Genomic DNA, 27,119 nt, shown 5'->3' with positions numbered 1-27,119 from the left:
ACGCACACACACACACACACACACAGTGATGAGGAGTACTTTAAGTATAATCAGGGCTCTTGTCTGTGGTTTGATGTCCTGTGTTCCCAACTTTTCTTACTGTAATTGCAGCTCTGTTTCTCCTGTTTGTCAAACTAGTCTGACGTCTCTCTGGCTTCTGCTTCTAGATCTAGACCTCCTCCAGACCTGCAGCTCTCTCATCTGTGCTTTGTGTCTTTTTCTTGTCTCTTCTTTTCCCTGTTTGTTTCATCATTTCATTTCGGGACTTCCTTCCTTTGTCGTTTGATTTTCAACCCCACCTCCTGGCCACTACAGGGCTTTGGGTTTGTAACATTTGAAACGAGTGCAGATGCTGACCGTGCACGGGAGAAACTAAATGGTACAATCGTAGAGGGACGCAAAATAGAGGTGCCTTCCTTTTCCTGTCCCTTCTTACTTCCTGTCCCCCCTATTCTTCTTTTACTCCACTCATCCTCCCCCTGACTTCTCTTTCCTTTCTCTGCCTGCCTGACGTTTCCTGAAATACTCCCTCCCTTCCATCTCTTCCTCCATTTCCTCTCTCCCACGTGCCTGCTGCACCTTGAACGCTGCATGCTGAACCCTGATCCGTAAGTGTGTCTGAGAAAGAGAAAGACAGACCTGTTAAGCAGTGTTTGAGTGTGTTGCAGTGTTTTTTGACACAAATGGTGAATTCAACTTTGCTCATGATGGATTGTATGTTTGTGTCTGTGGCTTGTGCATGAGATGAAAAGTAGTTTTGATTTAAGTTAGAAACTCCCGTTAAAAAGAACTCTTTCCAAATGACGATCAGAGATCTGCCAGTGTGCCTTACACCTTGTTAAAATGTGTTGCCCTTAAACCTTAGCAGTTAGTGTCCCATTTTGATGTCATCCTCTTGCATGGGAAGTACAATCTCTCCCATCTATCTGCCCGCTCATTCTTTTTTCCTGTTTCCATTTTTCCATTTTAACTCTCTAGGGTTCATCTAATAATGAATCGTCAGGCAATTTCAGATACTAATATTTTTTACTGTATCACAGGACTTTTACTTTTTACTTTTACCTTGACAGCTATTTTCCTGGGAAACCAGTAAACTCACATGCAGCAACCCTGTCTCTTAGAAATTATGTTTATATACTACTACTACGTTTACCCATAAAAAATTCAAGAAAAACAACTCCAAAACTGATCATTGAAATCTTGTGTAACTTCAGGGTTTTACAACCTGCATTGTATGTGTGCATTCATTCCAGTTTTTAAATGTTGTTTGAATTTTCTCTTATTTTTTCTTTGTTAAATATTGTATGTTTCAACATCAGACCTTTGACTCACTGCATGTAGCCTCACATGCTGAAATGATAAAATACCAGCATGGCATGGAGAGGGGTTGTGATGTGGATTATCCACAGTATGCACAGTTTTTGCTTGTTTCTGTGTGTGTGTTTTTGTGTGTCTACCCTAACACTAACTTCTGTCTGTCTGCTGACAGGTCAACAATGCCACAGCCAGAGTAATGACCAACAAAAAGGTGGCAAATCCTTACACAAACGGTAAGACTTCAATCTTATTTCCATCTCTTCCAAGCTCCTTTGCACATTTTCTAATTACTGCTTGCCTTTCATTTCTCTTCTTCTCCTACTCATTAGTTTCCTCTATTTTCTCTACTCTCTAGTTTTCTTGCGTTCCATTTCCCTGCCAGTATCAGACCTGGCTGCATTACAGAGCAGTAGATCTTATGGTTATATTTATAAGAAGCAAATCATTATGATCAAATTCTACCCACTGAGCTTGCACTGTGAATGGAAAGGAAACCAAAAGCTACAAATGGAAGCCAGGCAGATTCTGCCTTCACACAAAAAGAGATGTTCACATTTGATTATTGAAACCAATATTTGTCAAATAGGCAGTCAATTTGGTTTGAAATATCATGCAAATAGCAAAGTAAAATCTTTTCTTACTCAGCAGGGAGAGGCGTTAAAAGGGTAAAGGGAAAAGGGCGGCAGAGAAAGGGGAAGATTGGAGATAGAGGAGGATTTAAAGCAGCAGGAGGAGGAGAATTTTGTGGATGGACGAGATAGTGAATGGGTAAATGAATAGAGCCAATAAAAAGAGGGAGAGAAGGGCCTTTAGGGTGTGTTTCTCTCTATCTCTCTCACAGACGCTCATTTATGTGGATGGAATGAAAGAGTGGTGGAGGGAGAGAGGGCGTGAACAACGGAGACGGTGAAAAGTAAAAGAAGGAAAGATGGGGAGGGGGAGGGGGTGGATGAACAAGGGAAGGAATTAAATGGCCAGACCTTGTCAGGACCTCTCTTCCACATACACACACACACACACACACAGTCGCACTCCTCCATCCTGTTGGGTGGAGGGTGCAGAGAAAGCAAGAATGAACCCTGAAGGGTTTTCCATTTGTCACTGTCATCAGGCCCCAAACACAAACACACACAAACACACACACATACACACATATTTCCTCCCAACTCATCTCTCTCAGTTCTGTTCAATCTGCTTTACTGGCTTCAGCGGTGGTTCAGCAAACTGTTGCCAAACACCAAAAATACAACTGAATAAAAATAGAAAAAGAAGAACTACAGCAGTGCAATAATCAACATTTCTTATGACTGCACATTTGTATGACAGTGTGAGGTAATAAGAAGTACATATGGAAGCGTATAAGGGACTATATTAAAATTATAATATATACTTGGAAATGAAAATGTAATTCCACAATAGCACTATAATTTTCCACATATGTATTTGTTATTTGAGTAAAAATTACAATCAAAATGAAATAATCCAATTGGCATTTTCATCTCTCCATATTCGTATGGGCATTCTATGACCATATTAAAATGAAAATAGAAAAGCTGTTTGACATTTAATTTTCAAAGTCGTACCCCGCTGTACAGTGGACAAAATTCAAATTTGAAAATGAAATAATCTGACTTTCTATTTATGCAAGCAATATTTAAGTCAAAATGAAAACTGAAAATAAACGAAACAGTGCTCCCAGTCTATTGCAGTTACATTTACATACTCTACTGCTCTTTTGGTGTCAACATTAAAATGAAAATCAGTCCTCTCATCAAGGCGGGTCTTCAGTTAGGACGTCACTTCCTTCTTCAGTGACTTTGCCTACTAATTCTACCTACCGACCTGGGCGGACTCGGAGCACCGTGGAGTGTGTTGTTTACATCGCTAGCACAGGAGCTTTGGACCGCCGGCAGGAGGAGGTTTACGTACATAAAATTATAATCCTATTGTGGAATTACATTAATTTCCAAGATTACATTTTCATTTTAATATAGACCCCTATACACTTCCATAAGAAGAAGAAGGACAAGAATAATAAGAAGAAGAAGAGTCCCCAGTTGGGTCCAAATAAAAAAAAGTACTGACAAAACAGCTAAAAAATGCACTAAAACAAGACAATATTTAAAGATTCAAGATTCAATAGACCGTTATTATCACTGTCTCTGAAATTGCAGTTGCAACTCCAATAAGGTGCCTGATCATCAGAGATATACATTTATCAAATAAGGAAGAGATCATAAAATTTAAATATATTATATTAAAATACTGTGATAGATAATTTGATTAAATTCAATTTTATTCATATAGCGCCAATTCATAATGGAAGTTATCTCATTGCACAGTCCAGACCGTACTCTTTATAATATTATTTACAGAGACCCAACAATTCCCACCATGAGCAAGCATTTGGCGACAGTGGCAAGGAAAGACTTCCTTTTAAGAAGTAGAAAGCTCGAGCAGAACCAGACTCAGGGTGGGCGGCCATCTGCCACTGCCGGTTGGGTTGAGAGAGAGAGAGAGAGAGAGAGAGAGAGAGAGAGAGAGAGAGAGAGAGAGAGAGAGAGAGAGAGAGAGAGAGCCAGCATAGGGTTTATAAAATCTGACAAAGAGACATTAGCATTTTGTTGCAACATATTAAAGAAATACAGTATAACTCCTTGTTGGATAGACAAATATAGCAGTAAAGGCTGATAAACTGATACTATGTATTTTAAAAGTCAAAACATAATAGTACAGTGATTCTGTTAGAGAAGGTTTGTTTTGGAACTCCAGACAGACACAAGTTCTTGCAGCAATGCTAACATTCACCCTGTTGTGTGTGTGTGTGTGTGTGTGTGTGTGTGTGTGTGTGTGTGTGTGTGTGTGTGTGTGTGTGTGTGTTTGTTTGTTTCTCCTGTGCAGGCTGGAAGCTGAATCCAGTCGTTGGAGCAGTATATGGTCCTGAATTTTATGCAGGTAAAGAATCACACAGTCTGAAAAGAAAAATGCGTTGAAGAACATATACTGTACTGTAGAATCCATATTTATACTGCTCAGTCTCATCCACCCTTCTTTTTTCATCTTTATTTCCTTACCCTTGTCTTCCCTTTGTGGAATATTGTGGATCAATCCTGAAACAGATTACAGATTTACATGTTTGTGTATGTGCATGCCTGGCTGCTTGTGTATACACTTGAGTGTGTGTGTGTGTGTGTGTGTGTGTGTGTGTGTGCAGTTTGAAGTGGCAGCTTGGTTTCATTCTGTAGAAGTGCTGAGATTGTCCACTCCCCTTAACTGCTCTCCTTTTTGCTCATTAGTCTGAAATCTGTTCATTCCCAGACAGCTTTACAGCACTCCTCTAAATAACCGCCCTGACAGAGAGAGGCCATCCATCTCTTTTATTTCTTCTTCCCTCTTTTCTTGCTTTTCTGCCCCTGTCCCTCCATCCCACCAAATACTTTGCACACGTCATATTGTACATATTCTTTATTTTATTATTAGTTTCTTTTTTTATATTCTTTAATATCACATTGTCTATTTTATATTTGCGATTCTTGACATGCAGTACTTACTTTATCTTTCTTTATACTTTGTTATATTTTTACTATGTTTATTGTCCGGCACCAAAACACCAAAGCAAATTCTTTGTATGTGTAAACCTACTTGGCAATAAAGCTGATTCTGATTCTGATTCTGATTCTGATCCACCAACACAATCAAACAGCAACCTCAGATGACCTCCTTCAAACTCTGTATCACAGTTTTCCATGCTCCACTGCCTGTGGATCTATCCTGTATGTGGTAATGTGTGTGTGTGTGTGTGTGTGTGTGTGTGTGTGTGTGTGTGTGTGTGTGTGTGTGTGTGTGTGTTTTGTGGTGTATGTTTATGTTGAGATACACACAGACATGTATATTCAGGCATTTATATCACATAAAGGGTCATACAAAACTTAAACTGTTCAATCTGTCCGGCAGCACATACACACATACCTATATAACACTAGTCTAATACTTCTACCTTTTTATTACATTCATTCTCAATCCTCCTAAACCTAAACTCACTTTACATACACAGTACACAGCTGTAACAATATTGTAACCGGTGAGCCAGCTCTGGTCCTCATATGCATAGAAGTATTAGAAAACACACACTCACACATATTCAGTCTGGCTTGATAATTTATAGGATGCTAATGCATGGAGTGGTCTTAAACGCACCACTAAAGTTTGCCAAGCCTAAATGACACCATATGCCTCCCTTTCTCCCAGGAGGAGAGAGGAATGGATAGAGGGTTAGAAGGATGGTAAAGAGGGAAAACTACATAACAGAACACCAGGGAAATCAGCCATGCTTGCATTCTGTCTGCTCTCTGCATTTTTTCTTTGCTTATACCTTCTTCTCATTATATGAATCTTTCTTGTGGCTCAGGTCTACTGGCATTCATTCACCCATTCATACACAGTGCAGTTCATATCCCTGCCTCCACCCTGCATTTTGCCCTTCCAGCATTCCTCCAGGCATTCCTAATTCTCTCTCCTCTTGTCTTTTCTCTGCACTACTCTTACCTCCACCATATGAAAATTTAAAAAATTCCCACCTGTAAGTGAAAGTGTGGGATTGGGATTTCTTCTGGAATAATAATGAGTGCATTTAATCTAGTTTGGGGCGGAAGAAAAGCAGGATGTAAAGCGAGATGTAAGGGTGATTAATCACCCTTTATCAGACGGCTTTCCCAGCACCCATCAGCTGAATCGGCCTCCATAAATCCTGGCCAGCTGACAGTGCACTCCATCTCCATTGCTGGGGCTCAGCTGCAGGTTTATTGTGCGCAAATCCCATTCAGAAGAATGACCGATGACCTCCACATGCATTCACATCCATGCTCACACACTCATAAATGCCTGTATGTAGGTACACATGCAAGAATGTAAGCATTGATGTACAGTCTTTCTGGTACATTCACGCTCAGTTATGCACCAAAATAACCAGACACTCACAGTTACACACAGCTACACTATCATAGTTCTCATAATTTCCACAATCTGTCCTCTTACTGCACCCTCAGTTCAAATGGTATTAAAAAAGCATGCATCGTCTGTCAGTAATACACTTAATATATGTCAAAATGGGGTCGCAGTATGAGCGAATTGGGACACCTGCTGCTATTTTTACAATAACCGGTTTACAGCAATTAAAAGGTTAATTTCCCCTTTACATTTATATCCTACAAATTTGTATATGTTGTGCTAGAAAATAATAATTAATTGCTGTAATTGCTGCCTGGATTATGTTGGTAATGTCTTTTCAATCGAGTGAAGTGCTGCGTTTATTTACCCTGCAGAATTTGTAGGGTAGGGAGGTGGGTGGTCAGAGTGGGTGGTGGGCCTACAAGGACTTTGACACTGCAGACAGTGGTTTGAGGTTGTGACTTGGATGTGATGTGTAAATGTTAATTAAGTAAAAAGTTTTTCTCTCATTGACTTTTTAACCAAGACCAGTCTTTTCCTAACCTTAACCAAGTGCTGTGAGTACCTAAACATAACCATACAAACGTTTAATAATGGTTTTGTTGCAATGAGCTGATGTTGTAGGAAAACAAATGAAATACACTTTCAGTGAGCAATTTGCAGATACATTAAGTATTACATAGTAACATTTTGTGACTTGCCAGATATGTTAATTAACAATGTTTCCTCATTATATTGATTAAAAAAAAACAATCTGGGCAGTATTAAGTTCCTTTCAAATTTATTTGCTGTTGCAAATTACCTCTATGTGAACGTAGTTTCTAGGAGACATGGTTGGATTCATTAGATCCATTAACTTTGCCTTTCTCTGTGTTAAGCTGTTGAATGTAATTCAGCACTTCCTGCTGACATTTCATAATAAAACATTCCAGAGAAGGGACATGCTTACTGTTTGCTCCCTGAATTGTAAGGAAGGTGTTCAACGCATGGATATGTTACTTTTGCATCAAATGCAATTTAAAACGACAAATTGGAAAAAATAAGAAAAGAAGGAGGCTTACTATTAACATACAATAAGCTAAAAAAAACATGGGAAATCAGTAATAAAGGCATTTCTCTAATAATAGCCTTCCTTAAATAAAGGCCTGTCTTCAGGCCAGGTAAATAAGTGTTCCAGCGCAACACAACCAGACATCTACATACACACACACACACACAAACAACACTGAAGCTGATGAGAATGGAGAACAGACTTCCTCTTCCAATGTTTTTTGATCAGAGTTTGCATAATAGCTTCGGCCTATGTGGAGTGTGTGTGCTTCACAGACAAAGAAACAGGTTTTTGTGTGTGTGTGTGTGTGTGTGTGTGTGTGTGTGTGCGTGTGTGTGCTTTGGTGACTGAGTAAAATAGACTGCATGGGCATGAAGGACAATGAGGGAAATGTAATACTGATTGATTGACTGTGTTCTAGATTCAGTATATGTAAAGCAGAACAAATGTGTGTGTGTGTGTGCATCTGATGTGAATTGGTGTATGCAGGGTTTGGCAGACCAGCTCTTCAGAACACAACAAATAAGATTAAAATGCAAAATGCAGGCAGGGAAGTAACAAGGCAAGTGGCTGGGGCCTTTTTAACATATATTTCATGAATACACTGTCGGCATTCATTATAAAACAAAAAACAACCAATGTGAATTAGAGAAAAGAAATAGGATAATTTCCATCAAAAGAAAGCCATGCTATATGCAACGAGAGGATTCTGTTAATATATCAGAATCGATCCAGTGATCATCTGACTTAGATGTTTATACAGTGTGTAGCCTACATTTGTTCTGCATAGAATAAATATGCTTTTAATACACCATTAATGGAAAGTGAAATAATTTCTGCCGGCCTGTGAAATGACGATGCAGGCTGCTTTCCAACACGGGCCACCACTGGCATAGTGTGCAGTTACTGGATTTGAGTTACATTAGTAGAACAACCAGCCTTAAATTGAAAGGGTATTTGCCTGATATTCTCAGTTTTTGCATTTACCCAGCTCATTAATATCTGGCACAGGCGCAAAAGTTAAAGCTCTCCTGCGTAACCAAGTGCACACAGCTTGGATGGTAGCTCATTTCGGTTAATGTAGCAAAATGCATAGTAGATAACAGACTAGTTGTAACGGAGGTATAAATGTCAAATGTAGCAAAGTTAAAAGTAGATTACTGGCCCCGATAAAATACTAAGACTAAAAAGTAAAAGTACAGTTTTAAAAAGGAACATGAAAAAGTAAAAAAAAAAAAGTTACCTTAAAAAAATAAAATTTACTTTTTTACTCATTTGTGTTACTTTTAACAAGTTACTACCCACCCCTGGTTGGAAGGGTGACATTAGATCAACTCTGGGCTTTGTCATATTGGTGCGCCGTCATTGGTCCAAGGCTGGCCAAGATCACTATCAGCTATTGACCCCACCTGTTCAAACTGAATCAGTCTGGGGTGTTTTAAAAGCAAAGCAGTGATTTGTCATAAGGCTTACATACAGTAGAATGACAGTAGCCATGCTGTTCAACATTTTCAGCTGCTATTTGTATTGTAGCTGTAACATAAGATACGACATTATTTATCCCCAGGAAAAAATTCACAAACATGATTTGTGCCAAGATGGGGGATAGTGTCAGGACTGGCCCATTGTCTCTCAAAGTGACAGTAGAAATCATTCAGCTGGTTGGCCAGGCGTAAGTCGTTAATGGAGTGGGGGGCTTTGTAGTTGGTGATCTGTCTGAGCCACTTCTAGACAGAAGCAGAGTCGTTGGCAGAGAACTGGTGTTGTGTCTCTGAATATAGTCGTTTAGCTTCTCTCACTGCCTTGCTAAATCTAAATATACTGTTTTGAGTAAAAGGCCAGTGGTGGTCCCATCAGCCACCATTGGTCTTTGAATGGAAAACACTATAAGTGCAGCAGATTCTGGGTGCAGTTGAAGTTTATATTGTTACATAAAAAAACAAAGATTTCTGTCTAGTTTTTGCTTGAATACTACTGTATGTTAGATCTTTATCACATACCATATCATCAGATATGGCATTTGCAATCCGTACAACTCTGAATGACACAGTGTGTCTTCATGGAAAACCATTTCAGTAAAATGCATGCCTTTAATTTTGCTTCCCTCATCTGCATTTGAACAGACTCCTTATCCGTTACTGAAATGCTTCAACTTTCATTGCAGTTCATTCTGCCAAGTTATCATTGAACATTTTTAGTGTATTTGTTCACTAAAAATGTATGTATTTTACTCTAATATATTACAACCTCACTGTTGTAATGTAGCATGTAGATTTTGTGATTTTCAGAGGATCAATTTAAAGCTCAGTAAGTAAGATAAAACTTCAGTGTTCTGTTGCTGTCCTGGAATTGACATGTGATGTTTTAAACACAGTGAGGCCTACACAGATGCACACACAAAGCCAGCTGCAAAAATAATAACATATTTCTCAATCACACATATCAAAGTCACTTTTATAAATAACAACATTTTATAACTGTACTTTTGTTCTTATCGTACATTACTCCAGTGAACATCACAACTAATTGTGTAACACCCCGCCTACATTACCAGATAAGATGTGCATGTATGTGTGTATGCAACTGCACTCTGTGTAGCATGTGTGTATCAGTGGATGTTGTTTGTTTGTTTTATGAGCCTGCTGGCTGTCAGGCAGAGGCCCTGCCACAACATATGGGTTATTACAGAACCGCTGTAGCATAGCAAGTCATAGCTCATCATCAGATTTCATTCATATATGTCACACCACCAACAACATGCACATACACATGTCCTCATGCTCACTCATATGCATATGCACACATACAGTACACCTACTGGCACACACATACACAAAGAGAAATTAATATATGAATGTCTGATATTAAGAAAGAGAGGGAAGGTGGAGGCAACTTGGGGAAAATTGATATTTTGCTCAGAATATATCACCAGTGGACTTTGTGCTAGCTGTGGGGCATATTGTAAATAATATTATGAAGATCATGGTCTAGACCTGCTCTATAGGAAAAGTGCAATGAGATAACTTCTGTTACTATATAAATAAAATTGAATTGAATATTAATGCTGTTGTTTGACTAGTTAGAGTAGGCAGAGGATCTGCATCACCCTAGAGAGAGAGAGAGAGAGAGAGAGAGAGAGAGAGAGAGAGAGAGAGAGAGAGAGCGTTTCTGTATCTGAGCACTTACAGCAGAGCATGTTGTGTTTTTTTTCTGCTGCAGCAGACAGTAGGTGTAGTGATCCATATCTGGGGCCTCTCAGAGGTCTGAAGGTGCTTGGGAAGTGATACAGTATATTTGGAGTTTAACTAGACTCCCTTTAAAGCAGAGATTTTCAAAGTGGGAGGTGAGCCTCCCCAGGGGGGCTCCAAACAGTTTTAAGGGTGGCTCAGTCCACTCAGTGAAAAAATATTACATTAGTTATTACATGAGTTATCAAAAGGAGATCACATAATAGCCTAAATGTGTGTGATTTGAGAGAGATACCGTAGTTTGGAGGAATTTTACAGTTTTTCCCACTTTATCATCAGAGTCAGAAACAAATGAATGCCTTAGGACATACTTTTTTTATGTATTTGGTGTAGTCTAAAGTTATGTCAAAGTGCAATATTAGGCTCTCTCAATTGTTGAGTGTCTATGGGATCAAATAGCTTGAGCAAAACTAAGCAAGTAAAAGGAGGGTGAGGGGGCGCCTTTTTCCTCACGCTTTGTCTGAGGGGAGGCCCACAGTCTCAGACTTTGAAAACCCCTGCTTTAAAGTATCCATCTGTTTGAGCTTACAGCCCACGTCGTCAGTGGAAAAGGTTCTATACAGTGCTCACAGAAATTGTATATTATTTATACATATAAGTGTCTTGACTTTATGGTTTCATGAAGTTTGAATATTTTATGCAGTTACACTAAATTAGCAGAACTCTGAATTCATGATTACTTGTTGCGAACACACTAGATGTGAACCTTATGTTATTCTGACATGAAGGGATTACAGGACAGTCACATGGATTAGACATGGATTAGGCTATTTTCACATGTTAGTGGAAAGGTTAAAAAGGTACCACATATGAAAATAACTTTAAATCAGTTTTACAAAACCAGTTTTGGCTCATTCACTTAATTTAGTTTCAAACAGCACAGAAAATAAACTCAGAAGACTAATCCATCCTGTAATCCATCAGAGTGATTATGACAATTTTTAATCAATTTGAAACATTCTCTGCAGGGATGACTAAAAGCAAAACATGATACCAGCTATAGCTACATGGAAATAAACCCAGATTATACGCAGTTACAGTTTTAAAATACATTCTTTTGAACACCTGGAGTGCACAGCATTTACATCTACAGTATTTATCTTGAAGAAGAAAGAAAAAGAAAAGAATGAAACACGGTACTGGAAAACAATCTACAGTGATGTAACTCAGCATGGGAATCCAGGGATGAGTTCAACAGTGTATCACTAGCTGTGTCGGTGTTATTAACCATAGTATGAGAATGTTGAAAAGTGTTATAATAACATAAAAGTTTTCATGAGATCATTCATACACATAATGCCAGCATAAAAGTAACAACTTTTGTATAGAGACGTGAATGTATGCAAAGTGCAAGTTCTGCTGTGCTGCTGAACCAGTCTGTACAGTTTGGGAATGTTATACAGATAAGAATTGGCCATTGCTCTTCGGACTGATAGACTGATTTGCATATGTCAATTATATATAGTATAGGTATGAAAATTAAGACTGGTAAATAAACACTGAAAAAGTTGTAATAGAAAAACATGTGCCTCCAAGTAGACAATGAGGTATCTGCTCTGACCCCTTACTTTCCATGGCACTATTTTTATGTTTGCTAAAACTGCTTCTTGTCTATAGTCATGTCTCTTCCACATAATCTTCTACTACAGGAAATTAAAAAATAATATTTACCTTTAGATAAATATGCCTGTAACCAGGTATTGTTAGTACTAAATGGCAAGTGAATGTCAGAGAGAGGGACTGTCAGAGGGATGTCGAAGACTTTATTAAAGGTTTGTATTTTTGAACTCTAAAGATCTTCAACAACCACACCACCTCTATATTACAGTTTTTTACAATTGGTAAGACACATTTCTCAATACTGAGTTCAGTTTTTCAAAACTCTTCACACAGCCAGCACATCAGAAGTTAATGTGGACTAATATGAAGGTATTATTGGAGCAAAACAACTGAGCACCTGTGACAGTGAAATCTGTAGTTGCAGAAAAGAGTCACACATGTGTATCAGTAAATTTGAAGCCACAGAGAAAAATGCTTTAGGAGTTGCAAACTTTTTTTCTCTTCCACAAACACAAAACAACAGTTACACCTTCTCAAATTCTTCATTGCAGGTGCACAAATCCTATGCTACGACTCACAAATTAAGAAACTCATACTCTCACATTTTTGCTACAGTTGCTGCAGTGAATATGGTGCAAAACACATTCACACACCTGTATCAAAAAATGTGAAGTCATGGACAAAATTTGCACATCCGCAAATCAGTATGTGAATTCATGCAATGAGAGTTGCACACCTGTAGAATATTTTCTCAGAAATATTTTTTTTCCTTGGATATTTTTCTAGCACAAATGTCAATAACTACAACTGCTTGAATCTGCTGCAACGAGTCTCAAATGCAGTTTTTTCACTTACAAATGACATTCTGTGCGCTCTCAGTTTTGCACCATTTATGAAGTGTGGAGCAAAACTGATTTGTGAACCAGTAGAGCCAGGGGCAGCCACTGTTCAGAGATCACAGAACCTTCTTAGCCAATCAAAGGAGCTCGTTTGGGTTCCTGTCCATTTCCAACCCAGTTTAGATGAAACCACACCCACTTCCATATAGCTTGGAAAATAGTGACATGAGGCACTGAATTTGATGAATTTACTGTTTATCAGAGTGTTGAGTAATGAGAAACATTAATTCTGAAGGACTATGAGTTAACAGTTTGAGTCAAGTATAGAGGCTGTATTATATGTAGCTCTGGTTGTCTGTTTTAAAAAACAAAACGCAAGAAAAACACAAACAGCCAGGGTCAGACATATAGTAGAACAATGCAAAATCCACATTAAGATTTAAAATAATAATAATGGTAATGGTAGTGGTAGTATTATTAATATTAATAAAATAATAGGAATAATAATAATTATAATAGGAATAATAATGATAATAGTAGTAAATAATAATGATGGTTGTCGAGCAGGGACATGGGGGCAGAAAATGGCTTGCAATCATAGATCCAGACTCTACAGCTCCAGAGGTAGAAATACCTGCTGAAAGCGACAGAAGGAAAGAGGAGAGAGATGAGAAAGCACAAAACTATGGGAGAGAGAAGAAGTCGAATTAGTAACATGCATTAATGGGATAAGAATCTGTATAGATGGAGAGGGAGAGGAGGAAAGAGGTGCATCATGGGATGGTTAAGGACTCACCTGAGCCAACCCTAACTATAAGCTTAAGCCTACTCTTAAATGTGGAGATGGTGTCTGCCTCCCAAACCCAAAGTGGGATCTGATTCCAAAGGAGAGGAGCTTGATAGCTAAAGGCTCTGGCTCCCATTCTACTTTTGAAGACTCTAGGAACTACAAGTAACGCTGCATTCTGAGAGCACAGTGTTCTAGTCGGGTAATAGGGTACTATGAGCTCTTTAAGATACAATGGTGCCTGACCATTAATAGCTTTGTAGGTGAGGAGAAGGATGTTAAATTCTATTCTGGATTTTACAGGGAGCCAGTGCAGAGAAGCTAATATTGGAGAAATATGATCTCTTTTCCTAGTTCTTGGCAGAACACGTGGATCAACTGGAGAGTCTTAAGGGACTTATTCGGGCAACCTGATAATGAGGATTTGCAATAATCTATCTTAGAATTAACAAATGCATGGACTAGTTTTTCTGCATCATTTTGAGACAGGATGTGCCTGATTTTTGCAATGTTACGTAGGTGAAAAAAGGCTGTCTTTGAAGTTTGTTTGATGTGGGAGGTAAAGGACATATCCTGATCAAAGATAACTCAGAGATTCCTTACGGTGGTGATGGAGGGCAATGCCATCTAGAGTAACTATATCTTTAGATAATGTGTCTTGGAGGGGTTTGGGGCCAAGTACAATAATTTCAGTTTTGTTTGAGTTTAACATCAGAAAACTGCAGGTCATCCAGGTTTTTATGTCCTTAAGGCATGCTTGAAGTTTAGCTAATCGGTTAGTTTCATCTGGCTTGATCGATAGATATAATTGGGTATCATCCGCATGACAATGAAAGTTTATGGATTGTTTATATTGCCTAAAGGAAGTGTATATACAGTGGTGTGGAAAAGTGTTTGCCCCCTTCCTGATTTCTTATTTTTTTGCATGTTTGTCAGACTTTAATGTTTCAGATCATCAAACAAATTTAAATATTAGTCAAAGATAACACAAGTAAACACAAAATGTAGTTTTTAAATGAAGGTTGTTATTATTAAGGGAAAACAAAATCCAAACCTACATGGCCCTGTGTGAAAAAGTGATTGCCCCCTAAACCTAATAACTGGTGGGGCCACCCTTAGCAGCAACAATTGCAATCAAGCATTTGCAATAACTTGCAATGAGTCTTTTACAGCGCTGTGGAGGAATTTTGGCCCACTCATCTTTGCAGAATTGTTGTAATTCAGCCACATTGGAGGGTTTTCGAGCATGAACTGCCTTTTTAAGGTCATGCCACAGCATCTCAATAGGATTCATGTCGGGACTTTGACTAGGCCACTCCAAAGTCTTCATTTTGCCTGCAGTTCTTTGGATGTTGTTGTGGGGTCTTTTGTGACCTCTTGGATGAACCATTGCTGCACTCTTGCTGTAATTTTGGTCGGCCAGCCACTCCTGGGAAGGTTCACCTCTGTTCCATGTTTTCGCCATTTGTGGATAATGGCTCTCACTGTGGTTCGCTGGAGTCCCAAAGCTTTAGAAATGGATTTATAACCTTTTCCAGACTGATCTCAATTAATTTCTTTCTCATTTGTTCCTAAATTTATTTGGACCTTGGCATGATGTCTAGCTTTTGAAGATCTTTTGGTCTACTTCACTTTGTCAGGCAGGTCCTATTTAAGTGATTTCTTGATTGAGAACAGGTGTGGCAGTAATCAGGCCTGGGTGTGGCTAGAGAAATTGAACTCAGGTGTGATAAACCACAGTTATGTTTTAACAGGTGGGGCAATCACTTTTTCCACACAGGGCCATGTAGGTTTGGATTTTGTTTTCCCTTAATAATAACAACCTTCATTTAAAAACTGCATTTTGTGTTTACTTGTGTTATCTTTGACTAATATTTAAATTTGTTTGAAGATCTGAAACATTTAAATGTGACAAACATGCAAAAAAATAAGAAATCAGGAAGGGGGCAAACACTTTTCCACACCACTGTATATAAGGTGAATAGAATTGTTCCAAGCACAGAACTTTATCGAACTTTGGTGTGCATGGAGGATTCATTGTTAACATGGATTTAAACCAGCTTAGTGCGGTTCCTTTATTGCCAATTAAATATTACAGTCTCTGTAATAGGATGTGATGGAAAATGGTGTTGAATGCAGCACTAAGATCTAACAAGACAAGTACAGAGATAAGTCCTTTGTCTGATGCAATTAGAAGGTCATTTGTAATTTTCACCAGTACTGTCTCTGTGCTATGATGCAGTCTAAATCCTGACTGAAAATCTTCAAACAAACTATTGTTACATAGAAAGTCACACAACTGATTGGCGACTGCTTTCTCAAGGATCTTAGAGAGAAAGGGAAGGTTAGATATAGGTCTATAGTTTGCTGAAACCCCTGGATCAAGATGTTTAATACAGCTACTTTAAAGGACTGTGGTACATAGCCTGTTAACAAGGACATATCTAGTAAAGAAGTGCTAAGGGTAAGACTTCTTTAACTTTAGCCTAGTTGGGATGGGGTGTAAGAGACGACTAGCACAAGGGGAGTTGAAGTAGTTATTTTCAGTTTATTGTAAAAGCACAAAGAGTAACCAGGTGTGTGGAAGTAATCGCCGTGAACAGGCGGACTGGGCAAAAACAGCAGGCTGGAATGAGACTGGTGAGAGCAGGCAGGTGGAGTGAAGACAGCTGGCTGAGGTGGAGCAGCTGAGGATCCGTGGTGAAATCTCTCTGGAAAGTCGGTGAGTAACTTGGAGGCAGGTGGATGGAATGAACCTGAACACAGGGAGTCAGAGAGCTAGTCAGTGGCTCAGAAAACATGCAGGCAAATCTTTCAGTGAGGCAAGTCAGAGGCCGAAGCGAAGTACCACTTGGGTAAAGTGAAGATCTGTTGAAGACTGGTAAGAGCCGGTAGATATACTGCAGGTGTTGATTTGTGGATGGAGAGCAGGTGAGACAAGTAGGTGAGGGAAAGTTGAAGCAGCCAAAGAACAGGTCCCACCGGGGCTGTTGAGGGTTGAGTCTTTTGGCAGATTGAGTGTAGGCCAGGTTCTTGTAGTCAGTCCACACTACGAATGGCAACTCCGACCCCTCCATCATCTACCAACGCCTGGAAGACTGCAGGTGCGTTGGTAAGAGCGAACAGCATGACGGTATTCGGCCCGTGGGGTGTGTTGAACGCTGTCTTCCACTCGTCCCCCTTGCGGATCCTGACCAGGTGGTAGGCATTTCTGAGGTTGAGCTTAGTAAAGATGGTGGCTCCCCTAGCGGCTCAAAAGCAGCATTATACAGGGGATGAGTATATTTGTTCTTCACTGTGATGTTGTTCAAGCCTCAATAGTCGATGCAGGGGCGAAAAGATTTGTCCTTCTTGGTCACAAAGAAAAACCCTGCATTGACTGGAGAGGATGAAGAGCGAATGATGCCTGCTGCCAGAGATTCACGGATAAACCAAATCCTTCCTGAAAACCTCACCCAAGTCGTGGTAGACTGCAGGAATGGACGTCAGATCAGGAGGATCCAGAGCTGGAGTGTTGGTGCCATCTGTCGGTGGGAGTGCGGATTGCAGCCAGGTAGAGAGGCAGAAAGAATGCCAGCTGATGATTTGGCCAGCAGACCAGTCGATGTGTGGGTTATGGAGACCTAGCCATGTGTGGGTTAGAACAAGCGAGGAATCAGGGGAAGTAATAATGTTAAGTTGGATTGTTTCACAATGATAACCAGATAGAACTAAAGTGACGGTACCATATGGTGAGTCACTTGGGCCAAGAGCCTGTGATCCAATGGTGATGAGGGGCTTCTCCAGTGGCTCCAATGGGATTCCATGCTGTAATGCCATTTCTTGGTCATCAGCACCTGAATTGACAAGAGCTGATAATGACAATGACTGAGTCTGGTGACAGATAGTAGCAGGTATTTGCATGTGTGAAAGGGAAGCGGCTGAAATAGATGTGTGACTCACCACTACCCCCACTGCGTGGTGAGTCTGATCTTTTGGCCAAATAGGACAGGATACACAGAGATGACCAAGCTGACTGCAACTTCCCGTGTTCCTCCTATGGGTGTGTTCAGCCAGGGAGAGATGAGCTTGGCCAAGCTGCATGGGCTCCTCCGGTGGCAGTGTAGAGGGCGGAATGGAGTGATTTGCTGGTGGATACCAGTGTGTTCTCACGGAAGGTGGAGTTGAGAAGTGCGAGTTGGCGGAAGAACTGGAGTGACTAGCCCTCTCCCAGCGTCGGTCATGCAGGCGATTGTCTAGTCTGATGGCTAAGGAGACAAGAGACTCAAAATTAGCAGGTTCATCACAAGTAGCTAGCTCATCCTTCAGTTGTTCATTCAGCCCTTTGACAAAAACTCCATGTAACGCTTCCTCATTCCACCTGGTATCTGCCACTAGGGTGCGGAAGTCCACAGAGTAATCAGCCACACTTCTAGCTCCCTGACGGAGATCTAATAGCCGCTTAGCGGCAGTTCCATTGTGGTCTGGGTGATCAAACACATTTTTTAGCATGGTAGTTAAAGTGTCGAATGTTAATGTGGAGACTGGCTGAGAATTCATGGCTTCTGCCCAGGCCAAAGCTCTTCCTCTTAATAAGCCCATAATACAGTATAATGTACCTTAGTTTGGTCCGAAGGAAAAGTCAGCGGCTGTTGATTAAACACCATGGAGCATTGCATGAGGAATCCCCAGCATTTCCCCAATTCTCCGGTGAAGGGACCCAGGTCCATGGCATAAGATTCCCTGATAGGAAGCACACTTGCAGGTCTCGGTGGAGAATCAGAGACGAGAGGCTGGTGGGCTTGAACTATGGAATCAGATGGAGAGTGTCTGGCAGTTAGAATGGCGACTTGAGTAGTTAAATACGGCTTGGCTATGTTCCAAGAGTGTCCTGATCATTTGCTCGTGTTATCCCAAAAGCTGTCCTTGGCTGGAGATTCCAACTGGGTCCAGATTAATATCGGTTGGGTCCATGTTGGCCAGATTGTCCATTTACCCAAGTGGCACTACGCCTCAGCCTTTGACTTGCCTCATTGAACGATTTGCCTACATGTTTTCTGAACCACTGACTAACTCTCTGACTCCCTGCGTTCAGGTTCATTCCTCCCACCTGCCTTCAAGTTACTCACCGGCTTTCCAGAGAGATCTCACCACGGATCCTCAACTGCTCCAACTCAGCCCACTTTCTTCGCTCCACCTGCCTGCTCTCACCAGTCTCATTCCAGCCTGCTGTTTTTGCCCAGTCCACCTGCTCATGGCGATTACTTCCACACGCCTGGTTACTTTTTGTGCTTTACAATAAACCGAAACTAACTACTTTAACTCCCCCTGTGCTAGTCACGCTTTTTGGGTCCAGTATCTGTGTACCATAACAGAACGATCTGGCAAAGACTGGTGAGAAGAGCCGGGTAGATATATTGTAAGGTGTTGATTGGTGGATGGAGGGCAGGTGAGCAGCAGCAGATGAGTAGCAGGTGTGTCAATCTCTGACTGAAAGTTAACCAGAGCCCGCGCCCCGCCAGTACACACACACACACATACAGACAAACAAACACAGGAGGGGAACCAACAGGGGACAAACAGACAGAGACACTAGGAATGGTACAGCTGTACCATGACAGAGACAGGTCTGATCTAATGGCTTAGATGAAGAAATCGTTGAAGTTAGTTAGGTCGATAGGAGAAAAGCAGACTAAATATATATTAGGCTTTACAGCTGTTTCTAAGGTCCTGTGTTTGAAGATAAATCAGTACCAGTTGAGGGCAGAAGGTGATGAATTTTGTCTCTAATAATTAGAATTTTATCATTAAAGCTCATGAAGTTGTTACTACTGAGGGCTGTAGAAATGCATGGCTCAACAGAGCTGTGACTCTCTGTCAGCCTGGCTACAATGCTGAAAAGAAACCTGGGGTTGTTCTTATTTTCCTCTATTAAGGATGACTGGCATTACAGAGGGCCTTCCTCTAGGTTTTAAGACAATCTTGCCAGGCTAAACAAGATTCTTCCAAATTGTTGGAACTTACTACTCTACTGAATCATTCAAAGCACAGCTCTTTTCTTCTGCTTTTAAATGTACCAAAATTACTATTATTTTGTCTTGCTCTCTGCCTGGATATATGCATGATTTGTTGTTGATTGTTGCACTGTTGACCTGTTTTCTTCTGCATGTTTTTAAAGCACTTTGGCCAGCCCATGCTGTTTTAAATGTGCTATAGAAATACATTTGACTTGACTTACCAGATATTTACAGTAGTCTGGTGTAAAATATTTTTGTATAATGTCTTTATACTCAAATATGAAACACACAAATGTACTGTAATATAAACAAAAATGTCTTTTTATTTTTTCCCAAAATACTGTATACATCCCAACAAACACAAAGTTGGATGTGTAAAGTGTTCGACATACAGAACAAAAGTGTGGGTGGTCATTGAACCAGTTGTGGACCAGAGCAGCACGGTGGAAACTTATGTTGTCCCAGATGACAATGTACCTGGGCATCTATCTGGTCTGGTGGAATGAGCATGTTGTGTGGTGTGTCCCGGAAAGTGACGGGCAGTGTTGATAAACTCAATATTTTGGAATATGTCATTGTTTTCTATGATTTTACTTTGTATTTGCTTTAGTGTTATGGTGTTGTTTTCTAGAACCATGTTGACGATTTTCGTCGGTGGAATTTCGTAATTTTGGGGTCAAGGCCACTTGGCTTGCAGCAGGGCACAAAGGCCACATGCCAGGGCATCAAGGCCATAAGTTAAAAAACGTGATTTTGATTCACTTAAATAGACAAATCCATTTCTTAAAGCATTAATGTCTTTTTAATAAACTGTGGTTTAGAACTGCACTCACTCTGCACACGTTCTTGTATTTTATCAGAACTCGTTCAGGGAGTTGGCACATGAGTTATAGGTTGTGGTCATTGTGTCTCAAGCACCAGTGTTAGTGTGTAAACAGTTGAGAAAAACTGTAAAAAAGTGGGGACTGGAACTTATAGCTTCAGTGTTTTTAAAATCATGTTTCTTCCAACTTTGCTTGCATTTGATATATTGTGCACATCAGAATATCATGTTGGGTGCATAAATTAATACATGCCACTACAAAAGACATGTATGCGCAGAATCCAGAGAACTAATCTGTGTAGTACCATTTTAGCAGTGTAGCAAGGTCAAACAGGGACCAGCTAAACCAGCTCACATCACATCACCATATCTGTAAGGATGACCCTTGTGTGTGTCTATGTTTGTATGCATGATGAAGGATGGCCATAGGCTGAATCTGCCACAAAATACAAGCCATCTGCTCTGTGTCCCTGCTGCCAAACACTGAGCCAAACCTCCACACAGTGCCTCTCTTGCTGTCTCTGCCAGCTCAGCTCTTTCCATCACAGTGTTTTATCTCAGTAACATCTCCTGTTGTTCCCTCCATTCTACCTATCCCTCCATCCTTTTGTATTTTGCTTTATCCTGTCCAGTTGTTCTTGTCAGATGTCAACACAGTAGAATTTGCTCAAGTTGCAGATGTGATCGAGCCATTTTTGGCTTTTCCCCTTTCCTTTATTGTGTTATACATCTTGTTTGTGCATGTAATAGGTTTGCAAAGTGAAAAAGCCCAAAGTCCACCCCAAAAGGAGTTACCCTCTCCCACAGAAAACACTGCTCCTGAACTGCCTGAAAACAGCTTGACTGTAGTCCAGCCTTTACTTCTGTAACGTATCTACATCACTATGTAACACCTGTCATAATGCATAAATTGAGCAGCAGCAGAAGTACACCTAAATATGAAATTAAAATAACATTAGACACCCTCCAGGCAGTCAATGGGCATACAGTTGTTACTGTGATGTAGAGACAGTGCACAGTTAAAACGTTACCTATGAAAGATAAATTAGTTACAAAATAATAACTTACCACTCTGAAACTCTCAGTCTAGGTTGTGAAGCTGGTTCGCGTTGTACGGCTGAACTGAAGCCAAAGTTACTGGCTGAAGCAGCTTTGTTTTGGATCACACTACCTTGCTCCTCAGGAACCGCCCTACTCTGCTTCTGAGTCTAGTAGTCTCTACCTAAGTACTGAGCATGTGCAACTCCCAACAAAGATCAAATAGAATAGTTACACTCGTAGCTAAAATGGAGCGTTCAAGACACAGGATGAAAAGAGGTACTGCAGCAATGTGCAGTATAAGAAAAATATGGTGTTTTTTGAAAATTAAACCATGTAAACCTATTCTGGTACAAACCCAAAATAAAATTATGAACCTGAAAATGAGTATAATATGACCACTTTAAGCAAAATTTCACCATCATCATATCTCCAAAAAGCCAACATTTAATATCTGCAAGGCACAAGAGTGGAAATCTCCTCCAGTCTTTGTTGCCTGAGAAAAAATCTAAAAAGTCCTGAGCTACATTTAACATCATTCAGAGGGAGGGAACATGTTTTATAATATTCAATCCAAAGAGTCAAGATGACGCTAGTGTGTGTTGTCTTTTAGAAAGATATCAAATTGAGTGACAGATCTTGTCTTATTTTATACATTTTAGTGAATATAGTGCTTTACAAAACATGGCAACTTCCAAATCCACATCAGTCACACCCTAATTTCAAATTTTTTTGTTGATGGTTTCTTTTTCTGGTTAAAGGTACTTTTTTGTCTACAAATCCCAGATGCAGACCCAAACCAATAATTAATGTATCCTACTAACAAGTATTTTGTGTGTATCCAAAACCTGATATATTTTATTGCTCTGTTCCATAGAGCGCCATTGTTGTTGACACCGTCGTATTGAAAAATGGTCCCCAACAAATGTTTGAGTTATGTTTGTCAAAAACTACAGTGACTAGCTGTTTTTGGAAATTACTGAGCCTTTTTTAAAATGAAAATATTTGTTTGAGTCATTTTTAGAGATTAACTTTGGAGCTGAGAGCCATAGACAGGGTGAGAAAATATTGAGAGATGGACTAACACATTTTTGGTTGTGGTCTTTTCATGGGATTTGTAGACAATAAGAATAGCACAAGGGCAGCCATCTTTTAAATGTTTCAGAATGATTTTATTGCAAAGAAAAATATCAAATTTGTATTGCATTGTAACATATTGTACTTTTCTCTCTTTCTGTGTCTGGATGTCTCTCTCTCAGTGACAGGGTTTCCATACCCCAGTACAGGAGCAGCCGTGGCCTATAGAGGGGCCCATTTGAGAGGCAGGGGTCGTGCCGTTTACAACACATTCCGCACTGCACCCCCCCCTCCACCTATCCCTGCCTATGGAGCGTGAGTGCCTGCTCACACACACACATACACATCCAACTGAAACAAACACACTCAAATAAACACTGTATGACAGATGCACACTACTGCACAAATCTAATTCACAATGTTACTCAAACACAGAAGCTAAAACACACACACACTCACACACATGCACGCAAATATATATACACTCACACATACACACATGCAGTAACAGGAGAATAGTGAGTGAAAAACAAAAAGGCTGCCTTGAAATAGAGCAGAAAATTGCTCTTTGATTCCAGAATGGCCAAATTAGTCTCTCTTTTTTCTAATGTGTCATTCTTTATTCAGCTGTGAATGGCCTTCTATAACCTGCCCTGCACACTCCAATGGGTCTGCTTCAGAGAGAGCAAGAGACCTAGTGAACATGTAGGGGGAGACATGGAGAGAGAGAGAGAGAGAGAGAGAGAGAGAGAGAGAGAGAGAGAGAGAATAGATATCTGAGAGTGCGTATTAGGGTTGAAAGAAAGAATGAGAGGAAGAGAAATGCAGATGGAGACAGAGAGTAAAGGCAGTAGGCTGAGAGAAGATTAATGGATGAATGGTGCAGTTTGACCACATAGAACTTTCTAATTAGTCATTTACTATATGGTGGTAATTCAAATGAATTTTCTTTGATTTAGCTTTTAATAGTTTGTCATTTAAAACCTAAAAAAAAATGCTTGTAATATTTTATTTTGAAAAACAAAGAATAAATACATCAAAATTGAAAGAGAATACATTGTGCTGCTAGGTTTGGAGGTAGAGTAGCTTCAAACTGAGTGAAATGTAGCACTGATTTGTGCTTAACTGGTTACAGCTAATTATGACCATTAGGGAAAATGTATTGTTTTTGCATCCCTGTGAGGGTCCTCATGATGTAAATTTCATCAACTGCTCCCATCCACGACTGTCCGCTTGGACATCTGTGTGGACAATCGCACACCACCCAAAATTAATTTATTTGTGTGTTTATTTATGCTCGCTCAAGATAGCATGGCTGCAGGTGGTGCATGAGCTTTTATTGTTTTTCTAAGTTTTTATTGTTGAAATATTGTGTGTGGAAGTATTTTCCGAAACGCCGGGCAGCAGTACAGACAAAATATCATGTGAAGCAGTGTTGTGTCGAGTATACAGAACATGGCGGTGTGCGTCACACAAGTCCTCAATGTTGAGTGAATGCTTGTGTTTGTTTTATGATGAGAGAAACTGACAAGCGGAGATGGTTTGTTTGCACAGTATGTCAAGACACTTATCCCTTGTTTATACAGAGCCCACATTTTGTTGCAAAAAAAGCTAACAAGAAGTTATTTGCATACTGAAGAACCTTGTTTTTCAACCACTGTTACACGGCACACTAGTGCTCAATTCTTGGCCAATGTGCTCTTTGTGGATGGAGACAATTTCAGAGAAAATTTCCTTTTTTGCAAGGCATTGTCGGAAAAAACAACAGTGGAGGAAATTTTTCGAGTCACGTCAGAGTATCTCAAACAAGGAGGACTTCAGTGAGACAATTGTGTGAGTGTCTGCACTGATGGAGCAGCAGCTATGGTTGGAAACACTAGGGGTTCGTTAGCAGAGTGAGAGAGAGAAACTCAGATGTTGTAGTCACACACTGTTTTTTGCACTGCAAGGCACTTGTTGCCAAGACTTTACCAGTGGACCTAGCTGATGTGTTGGATGATGTCATGCGTATGGTAAACTTTGTCAAAACAAGACCTCTGAAAAGCCACTTATTCGCAACTTTATGTGAGGAGATGGATGTAGAGCATAAGGGCTTATTGCTCCATGCAGTTGTCCGATGGTTGTCTTGTGGGAAGTGCTGGCGTGCTTGTATGAGTTGCAGGAGGAACAAATGAAAATGTTTTTAATTGATGAGAAGTGTGATGACACAAAGCTGCTTGCAAGTGATGAATGGTGTGCAAGGCTCTCTTACTTCACAGATATTTTTCAAAATTTGAATGAACTGAATGCACAAACGCAACGAAAATCTGCTCACATGCACAGACGAGATAAACGGATTCCGTTCAAAGGTCTCCCTCTGGCGTCAACGTCTGGAGAGGGCCACTCTCGAAATGTTCCCCCTCACCCAAAAGTGGCAAGGACATGTCAACACTGCTGCGTTGTGTGAGATAATAGATAAACATTTGAAAGTTCTTGAGGAGAAGTTATCCTTTTATTTCCCCTCAGCCTCCACTGAATCATTTGACTGGGTTAGGGACCCATACAGCTCAGCAGTAGTTTTCGGAAAGTACATGACAGAGCTATTTCAACATTGCTACCATTTTCCACAATTATCTATGATAGCTTAGCATTTCAAGCCTAACTGCTATAAAAACTAAAAATAGAGAGCAACTGAGAGCAGTCGAGGAAGAGCTCTGTGTGTGCCTTTCACCAATTCCTGCCAGGATATCAGCTTTGTGTTCATCTAAACAAGGCCAAATTTTGCACTGAGTATAACTACAAGTCCTTATAATATTACGTTCTATGATGTTGTAACATTTAGCATGTGCCATGGGATTTTTAAAAAGTCAAAAGTGTGCCGCGAGTGAGTGTTTTCTGTAAACTCTCGTGCATTCCCTCCCACAGTGTGCTTTTGCTTGTTATTTGCTACTACTTTATTTGTCTTATTTTGTCTCCTGTTTATCTGAGCATAGAGTTTGCAGGCTGCACCACAGTAACTCCCTGCTGCAGTCACCTGCAGCCTCTCCCTTAATTAGAGGTGTACATTTTATTTTTGTGAAACTGGGTGAAAACATTTATATTTTAGAACATTTAATAATAAAGAGTATTGTGTTTTAAAACTTTGTTAAAATAAATAAAATTGTCTTTATATTTGTACATTTGCCTCTGTATTCATTTGTGTGCTTTCCTGTGTTTTAAAGGGGAACCCTCTTGCAGAGAGGTGGAGAAAATAGGTTGGAAAAGCACTTCTGATACAGTACTTACTGTATATTCTTTGGGTGAAAGTCCCAAGGTGGCGTTGTCGGTATTAGCTTGTAATAATATCTGGTAGAGCTCTCTCTCTAGACTTACACAAACACCAACTGAATCTCCTGCGCATTACATTTTAGGTGAAGTGAAATTCCACCCACACAATGTCAGGACAGACAGGACATTCATATTGTACTTGTATTTCTATAGTTAAGAAATTCTTAACTAAAACGCCATATCACCCTTTCATTTTACTTCAATGCCAAAAAAAGGGAAAAGTTCACCCCAAAATCAAAAATACGTTTTTCCTCTTACCTGTGGTGCTATTTGTCCATCTAGATTTTTTTGGTGTGAGTTGCCAAGTTTTGGAGATATCGGCAGTAGAGATGTCTGCATTTGTTGAATATAATGGGACTATATGGCACTCGGCTTGTGTTGCGCAAAGCGCCAAAAAATGTATTTGAAAAACTCAACAGCAATGTTCTCTCTCCAGAAATCATGACCTACTTTCACAAGATAATCCACAGATTTTTTGTGAGCAGTTTCATGTAGGAACTATTTTCTTAATACTGATAGTTCCTACATGAAACTGCTCACAGCAAGGTCTAGATGGATAAATAACACTACAGGTAAAATATAGTATGTATTTTTAATTTTGGGGTGAACTGTCTCTTTAATGTTTGATATCCTCTGTCAACAGTGTGGTCTACCAGGATGGCTTTTATGGGGCAGAAATATATGTAAGTCAAAATCTAGTTATTCACTATGATCAGTCAAGAAAATAATGTGGTGATGCTCTTGTGTTCCTAATTTGAGGTGATATTGCATTCATCTGTCTCTGCTCAGGGAGGGTATGCCGCTTACCGATATGCCCAACCAGCTGGTACTGCTGCAGCTGCGTACAGTGACAGGTATGTTGGTTTCCTTTTTCCTTCTGAGGGTCATTCGAAGGTACTCTGTTAAGGTTTCATTGTAAATAATCATGATTTTATTTACATTCAACATTTCTCAAAACACGCTGTATGTATCTCTTACCTGCCTTAAAACCTCACCAGAGATGTGCAAAGGCATTTTGATGGACAGTAGCTCAGTTTAAAAAAAGTTTCTTTTCAACTCACTAAAAGAAGTGAAAGCCGATACTGAATGTGATGATGTTATGTAGATCACTCACAGAATAATTGCACTTG

At 39.9% G+C, this 27,119-nt stretch overlaps 1 protein-coding gene and 1 long non-coding RNA gene across 13 annotated transcripts in view; one reads left to right on the top strand and one right to left on the bottom strand.

Moving 5' to 3' along the window:
• rbfox3a (RNA binding fox-1 homolog 3a) overlaps positions 1-27,119 on the top strand; it is an 869,263-nt gene that overhangs the window by 816,128 nt on the left and 26,016 nt on the right. For 10 of the 12 annotated variants that reach the window (XR_006375924.1, XM_044178310.1, XM_044178308.1 and 7 more), the window contains 6 exons: positions 316-408; positions 1,490-1,550; positions 4,219-4,272; positions 22,866-22,998; positions 26,633-26,672; positions 26,779-26,843. Coding sequence is in view for 11 of the 12 variants with exons in the window: in XM_044178310.1 (XP_044034245.1) it covers positions 316-408; positions 1,490-1,550; positions 4,219-4,272; positions 22,866-22,998; positions 26,633-26,672; positions 26,779-26,843 (446 nt within the window). In the remaining variant the exon portion in view is untranslated. The remainder of the gene's footprint in view (positions 1-315; positions 409-1,489; positions 1,551-4,218; positions 4,273-22,865; positions 22,999-26,632; positions 26,673-26,778; positions 26,844-27,119) is intronic. The other 2 variants (XM_044178314.1, XM_044178312.1) reach the window with 1 other exon arrangement.
• LOC122867479 lies at positions 16,367-18,528 on the bottom strand. The gene is made up of 3 exons (XR_006375928.1): positions 18,348-18,528; positions 17,692-17,996; positions 16,367-17,600 (listed from the first exon to the last, which is right to left on the bottom strand). It is a non-coding gene; the product is annotated as an uncharacterized LOC122867479 (long non-coding RNA).

This window comes from Siniperca chuatsi, linkage group LG20 (assembly GCF_020085105.1).
Source record: "Siniperca chuatsi isolate FFG_IHB_CAS linkage group LG20, ASM2008510v1, whole genome shotgun sequence".
In the NCBI taxonomy this organism is placed as follows: domain Eukaryota; kingdom Metazoa; phylum Chordata; class Actinopteri; order Centrarchiformes; family Sinipercidae; genus Siniperca; species Siniperca chuatsi.
This window is presented reverse-complemented; position numbering and strand designations above follow the sequence as displayed.